Raw genomic sequence first — 7,079 nt, forward strand, 5'->3', positions numbered from 1 at the left:
GTGAGGCAGCCAAGCTCTCCGCTAAGCAGTCAACAGGACAATGTGGGCCTATTCCTCCCGGGCTCCTCATTGCACCAAGTGATAGACCACAGCAGCCCCCCAGGCCCCCTTCAGGGCCCAAGATGTCCCCTGGGGCCTTCCAGGTGGCCCTGCTCCCGCTGTTCCTGCTGGTCTGTCCCACACAGCAGAAGCCGCTGCAGAATTGGGAACAAGCGTCCCCTGGGGGAAATGCCCGCAGTTCCCTGGGATTGTCTGGAGCTGGAGAGGAGGGCGTCTTTGACCTGAAGATGTTCCTGGAGAACATGAAGGTGGATTTCCTGCGCAGCCTTAACTTGAGTGGCATTCCCTCCCAGGACAAAACCAGAGCGGAGCCACCCCAGTACATGATCGACTTGTACAACAGATACACTACGGACAAGTCATCCACGCCTGCCTCCAACATCGTGCGGAGCTTCAGCGTAGAAGGTATAGTGCTTCCTCCAGGGTTCCGTGGGGTGGGACATACTGCACCCTGACCCCACAGTGAAGTGACTCTGCCGTGTGGGACAGTCACTGACCACAGCAGATCTTCAGGTTCCTGTGGAAGTGGCTCTCAATGAAACGGGGAGAAAATACGAATTCTCTGTTCATCATTTGCGTGACTAATGGCTTCCCTACAGGGCAGTGCAAATCATGGGTCCTGTCCATCAACACTAAAGGATGTGGTGCACAGCCTGGCTCCTCCCCGAGCCACATCAACAGTTAACCCCGTAGGTACCCAGTATACCAGGTTTCTGCTTCCCTCTGTTCACTTCCTCTTCTTCTCATTTCCCTGTTTCTGCTTCAGCCTCCTTTGCTCTCCTTCCTGCCTCCCCAACTTCCCCCTCCCTCCTCTCTTTCTCTCTCCTCCTCTTCCCTCTCCTCCCCTTTCTTTCTGCTTGACTTCCTCTTCCCTTCCTATCTTCCTCTCTTTTTTCCTGTCTTCTTCTGACTTAGAAATAGAGCATTCAATTAACCTGCAATAAACTTGTATATTTCTCAGCTTTAAAAGAAAACCGGGTTCTCTCTGTGCATTTTAGGCATAGATTTTAAAATGTCAATAGAGTAGGACTAGAAGAGGCAGTGGGCAGTGTGTCTGACCAATATGTTTTCAATGTCAAGTGTCCTTGACTTAGGAAGATTAGATGACAAACACGGAGGTGAAGCTGTAACTGACAACTCACAGAACACCAGAACCCAGTTAGAATGAGTTCCTGAACAGCTGGGCTTGCCAAGGCTGAAGAACCCGGGTCAGGCACACTTTGCAAGGTCACGTCTCTGGCCCTACATCCTGCATAGAACCAGCTTCCCTTCTTCTGTTTTGGCATCTTGCTCTGAAGGACCAGGAGCCCAGGGCCTCTCTCTTTCTGGTTCAGAGATTTGCAAATGCCCAAGGGTGCCAGTTCAGGGTCACAGGCAAGCCTGACCAGACTGTCCAGCCTGCAAAGTGTGTGTGTCTAAGGACACGTGTGACCACCGTACATGATCAGTGCAGCTGAGTTTTCTGACTGCCCAACAGAAGTTTCAAGTTGCATACATACTTATGTAAGTTCCCTTGAAACTTCTGTTGTTCTTATTTCTAAGTCAGAAGAAGACGGGAAAGGAGAGAGAAAGATAGGAAGGGAAGAGGAAGTTAAGAGCAAAGAAAAGGGAGGAGAGGGAAGAGGAGGAGAGAGGAGGGAGGGGGAAGTAGAGGAGGCAGGAAGGGGAGCAAAGGAGGCTGAAGCATATATATAATATATATGTCTTCATTTATATATATTATATATAACATGTAATTAAGTTACACACACACACACACACACACACACACACACACACACACACGGCTTCATTTTTTAAAACAGAATTTGCAGGTCACCAGGCCCCAGGATTGTCTAGGATCTCTGCCTGGGGGAAAGACTAGATTTTGTTTTTGTGTTTGTTTTTTAATTGGGGCCTAAGTCATCATATTCCACTGGCCAGAATGTGAAGCCCAGCCAGAGATACCAAGCTCCCTGCACACACATCATTGGCACGATTACTCCACGCACTCAGCAGCAGAAACACCAACAACACTCACACGTGACCTAGAACGCATTCGTCTAATCCCTGTGGGCCTGTGATTTCTGGTGTCTGGCAGCGGTCCCACAGCCACCACGGAGGTAGCCTCAGTGCGGGTGCTTTTGGCCATGAGTGCGATGCATGGTTCTCACTGTCTGATAGGCCACAGCACTCACCGGATTACTCGGAAGCTTGATCGGTGCATCCGTGATGAGCGAGGAGAACACAGAGAGCCAGAGTAAAGGGCTACATGTTTTGTCACGTGCACTGGTCTTGCGCGGGATGGGAGGGGAACAGAAGTATTAACTGAACATCAGCTATTGGCTCATGGCTGGCCTGTCTCATGGGCCACCTTGATAAAATGGTAAGATGGACCCCATTATACAGGAGAGGAAACTGAGGCACCAAGAAGCCCAGGGAGGGGCAGTCAAGACTGACACCTCCGTCCTTCAGACCAGTTGCTAGGCTTCCAGGTATCATGGGTCTCCGCTCATCTTCCCACATTAGGAGCCCCACCCCCTACTCCCACAAACTGAGAAAACCGAGGCCTGTTTCTGAGGTTCTACTGTGGTCTGTAACTCTTAAGTGTAAATCCAGAAACCAACAACTCCTAACTTGGAAGTGACGTTTGCCACAGGTACAGTTTCCTAAGCTTCCCGTTTACTCTCAGTTAAGTTCTTGCCAAGCCTGCTTCACACACTGCACATCAGCACGGGCGTGCAAGCATGCAGAAGGAACACTGTGTGCAGGGCTTAGAGCTATCTGTACTTCCAGGCATCCAGTGGGTGTATCAGAACATGTCTCCCAAGGATAATGCAGTGATTGAGTGCTGGCACAGATCCACAAACGGCAATGTCTGTGGTCAAGCCACAGCCCAGGAGAAGTGGGAAGCAGACAATTATGGAGCTAAGAGAACCCCCCCCCCATTCTTTGCTTAACTGTTGGCATGAAGATACTTTTTCCTCTAAAAGAAAAAAATGCACTTTCACTTTTGATAGAAGTTATTAACACCATTGCAATTACTTAAATACTCCAATGATGCAATGTTTTGCTTTATCTAAATGCTTTTTATGTTGATGTTTGATTAAATGTTTGACGTCACTGTTCCCCCACCAGCGCTGTAGCATCTTTACTGTAAAGCTGACAGTGTAGTTCCTGGCTTGCCGTAGGTACAGATGCCAGTTAACTGTGTGCACTCTGATAGTTCCAATGCTATGCATCCAATGCTGTGGATCAGTAGATCTCCGCATGTGTAAAGTTGGAATAATAACTAGATGCTCCCAGACTCATGGTCTAAGGACAGGCACATAGTAGATGCTCAATTAATAGTAGCCGAAAGTGCCTCTCTGCTTTTCCTGGAACAATTCTCAGAGAACCTTCCTAAATCCTAAGAGAACCTTCTATTAAGGTTCTAAATGACACAGAGTGGAGCAATAGCGACAAAATCTATCATCTTAGCTATCCCTCGTAGCAAATCCTGAAGTTTGGCTTTGGTATCATTAAAAAAAAAAAAAAGGACACCAGGTAGATGGCCCTCTGCATGTGTTTGCATTTCAGATGCTATATCGACAGCTGCCACAGAGGACTTCCCCTTCCAGAAACACATCCTCATCTTCAACGTCTCCATCCCTAGGCACGAACAGATCACCAGGGCTGAGCTCCGTCTCTATGTCTCCTGTCAAAATGATGTGTCCTCCACTCATGGGCTGGAAGGAAGCATGGTTGTTTACGATGTTCTGGATGATGGTGAGACTTGGGACCAGACCTCGGGGACCAAGACCTTCTTGGTATCCCAGGACATTCAGGATGAAGGCTGGGAGACCTTAGAAGTATCGAGTGCCGTGAAGCGGTGGGTCAGGGCGGCAGACTCCACGACAAACAAAAATAAGCTAGAGGTGACAGTGCAGAGCCAAGAGGAGGGCTGTGACACACTGGACATCAGTGTCCCTCCAGGCTCCAAAAACCTGCCCTTCTTTGTTGTCTTCTCCAATGACCGCAGCAACGGGACCAAGGAGACCAGACTGGAGCTGAAGGAGATGATCGGCCATGAGCAGGAGACCGCGCTTGTGAAGACATCCAAAAATGCTTACCAGGGGGCAGGCGAGAGCCATGAGGGAGAGGGTGTGGATGGATACACCGCTGTGGGACCACTTTTAGCTAGAAGGAAGAGGAGCACCGGAGCCAGCAGCCACTGCCAGAAGACTTCTCTCAGGGTGAACTTTGAGGACATCGGCTGGGACAGCTGGATCATTGCACCCAAGGAATATGACGCCTACGAGTGTAAAGGAGGTTGCTTCTTCCCACTGGCTGATGACGTGACGCCCACCAAACATGCCATCGTGCAGACCCTGGTGCATCTCAAGTTCCCCACGAAGGTGGGCAAAGCCTGCTGCGTTCCCACCAAACTGAGTCCTATCTCCATCCTCTACAAGGATGACATGGGGGTGCCAACCCTCAAGTACCACTATGAGGGGATGAGTGTGGCTGAGTGTGGGTGCAGGTAGTCCCTGCAGCCACCCAGGGTGGGGATACAGGACAGGGAAGAGGTCCTGGTAAGGTCCTGCATCCTCCTGCGCATGGCATGCCGAAGTTGATCTGAAACCATCCTTGAGACGAAAAGGAGTCAGTTGTCCTTCTTGTGTCTGGTGGGCTGAAGTGGCAATGACTGGGGTATGCGGGCCTGTGGGCAGAGCAGGAGACCCTGGAAGGGTTGGTGGGTAGAAAGGAGATGTCGAAAAGGAACTGGGAACAGATGATCTGGGAATAGCAGGAAACCAGGCAGAAACGAGCCGAAGATACAGGTGATGTGCCGAGAATCGAGCGGGACTCACGGAGTCCAGGAAGCGGAGACTCATTCCAGCAACGTCAGATGTGAAGGAAGGAGTAGACTCCAGCTTTTCTTTCCTGTCACCGCCCCACTCCACTGAGATGTGCGTCATGACCTCTGTCAGTTGTAGAGGCCAAAACTCAGCAAGCCAATTACTATGACTCAGCAGTAGGATTCTACCCAAGGTCTGTGGGGCGCCAAAGTCTGAGACCTTCCCAAGTGTCACGTGCGGTTTAGCAGATCACTGTGTATTGATGGAGTCACAAGATATTGAAGGCCCAGCACGAGGCCAGGTAGGGCTGAGCCAGGTCCACACCCACCTCGGTGAATAGGCTGCTTGCTGTACTCCAGTGAAATCTGCTTGCTCCCTGCCTGTGCTCACTCTGTGGTCATGTGATTTATGATTAAAAAAAAACAAAACAAAACCCTCCCCTGAAGAAATATCCCCAAACAACCACAGAAGGGAGACAGTTCAGAACCTCAGCCCTCTGACGCTCACTGTGACGAGAGCCACTGTGACCCTGGTGCAGTCCTAGGGAGTTTCAGGAGTCATGCAAGGTCACTTGCAATCCTTTATTATGATTCTGTGACCACCTGGGAGAGACGGCCTATGGCTTGGGCCTCTGAAATTATCTACTCTGTCTGGCCAGATCCCCAGGCAGGAGCATCTCCTGCCTATGGACTCCACAGAGGACAAGGCTGGGTCTAAATTTGTTGGGATCTAATGTGCTTCCCATTAACTATGAAACTTAACTATTTTCCTTCTCTGGTGACCTGCACTCCAGTGATTACAAGTCCAGCCTTACTTGTGAGAGCTCCTGGCATCTAAGAGAGCTCTGCTTCCTCATCATCCCCACTGACTGCCATTGAGTCTGCCCGTGTCAGCTTCCTTGAGGAGTGTGTCCCCAGGGAGAACAGCATTGTCGTTCCTGTGCCTCAAGCTCCCATCTGACTCTCCTGTGGCTCATAGGACTGAATGGGGTGAGGAAGAGCCTGATGCCCTCTGGCATTCAGAGCCCCGAAGGACTTCAAAACGTCTGGACCACTCTCATTGACTGATGCTCCAACATAATTTTTTAAAAAGATCTGCATTAAATGTTTACATGGAATCAGTGACCAACTTTAGCACAAAACACAATGGAGCGTTGGTGTTTAGTCAGTAGAGCTGGAGAAAAGATAAATCCCTAGTACATGCCAGGCAGCATAGCATGGCAGTGCTGTCCACAGATGGTGGTGGGTGGTGACGTCTTCTTCAGGTCCCAGTGATGTGTCTGTGTGTGAGGGAGAGTCTTACTTAGAAATAAAGTCTAATGCCTGATATGTGCCTTTCCTGAATGAAGGTCAGAGCTGAAAGCTCTCCGGTTCCTCAGACCTGTCAATCTGCTCTAATTAGTCCCTAGGAGATATGCCATTACATTCCCTGGAGTAGCCACAGGGGAAGGACATGAAGCTTCCACAGGGTGAAGGTGTGTGGCATCTGCACACTGGGGTCAGTGAACACAGACGTGTGTGTGTGTGTGTGTGTGTGTGTGTGTGTGTGTGTGTGTGTGTGTGTCTGTGTGTATGTGTGTGTATGTGTGTGTGTATGTGTGTGTGTATGTGTGTGTGTCTGTGTGTTTGTACTCATACACACATGCACACACGTGCACACACACTTGTGCATGCAAGTGCTTGTGTGTGCTGTGCACACACACTTGTGCATGCAAGTGCTTGTGTGTGCTGCCATGAGCAACTATGGGGACAGAAGTTTGCTGGAAGTTAGCTGCCTCACTTTATTCTCCCCTCCCCCACATACACACTTCAGAGCAGAATGTCTCTCTATAGAGGACAGATAACCTTAGGTTTTCTCCACCCAGTGTGCAAGGCTGTCTCTGCTAGTGTCTGTCCACCGCTGTCATGCTCAGACACCCATCTCTTCAGCCAAACCCTGCCCACAAGCTCACCCCCGTTCTCCAACCCCAGGCCAAGATTCTGCTCACCCCATTCCCAATTTCTAGCTGCACAACAACTTCCATCACCTGTGGGGGGGGGGCAAACTCTAGCACTACCCACTCTAGCCTCGTGGATCTTCTAGCTCTGGAGAGCATCAGTCCTGGCTCAGGGGAATCATCTCCCACCCAAGGACTCCATAGAGGACAAGGCTGGGGTTAGAGTCCTTTTGTCTTAGTCAGGGTTTCTATTCCTGCACAAA

The 7,079-nt window shown here is 50.1% G+C and overlaps 1 protein-coding gene across 1 annotated transcript; it reads left to right on the forward strand.

Annotated features, from left to right (window-relative positions):
- Gdf2 (growth differentiation factor 2) lies at positions 1-6,198 on the forward strand. Its single transcript, XM_021204075.2, has 2 exons — positions 1-465; positions 3,619-6,198. Exons 1-2 carry the CDS (start codon positions 123-125, stop codon positions 4,563-4,565), a joined length of 1,290 nt encoding a protein of 429 aa, XP_021059734.1. The 5' UTR covers positions 1-122; the 3' UTR covers positions 4,566-6,198.
- Positions 6,199-7,079: the final 881 nt, after the last annotated feature.

This window comes from Mus pahari, chromosome 8, assembly GCF_900095145.1.
Source record: "Mus pahari chromosome 8, PAHARI_EIJ_v1.1, whole genome shotgun sequence".
NCBI classification, from domain to species: Eukaryota; Metazoa; Chordata; class Mammalia; order Rodentia; family Muridae; genus Mus; species Mus pahari.

Bases quoted from the DNA above. Each gene is read 5' to 3' on its own strand.
- Gdf2 (XM_021204075.2), top strand. From the start codon at position 123: ATGTCCCCTGGGGCCTTCCAGGTGGCCCTGCTCCCGCTGTTCCTGCTG. The intron at 466-3,618 runs GTATAGTGCTTC...TTTGCATTTCAG, and splicing joins GCGGAGCTTCAGCGTAGAAG to ATGCTATATCGACAGCTGCC.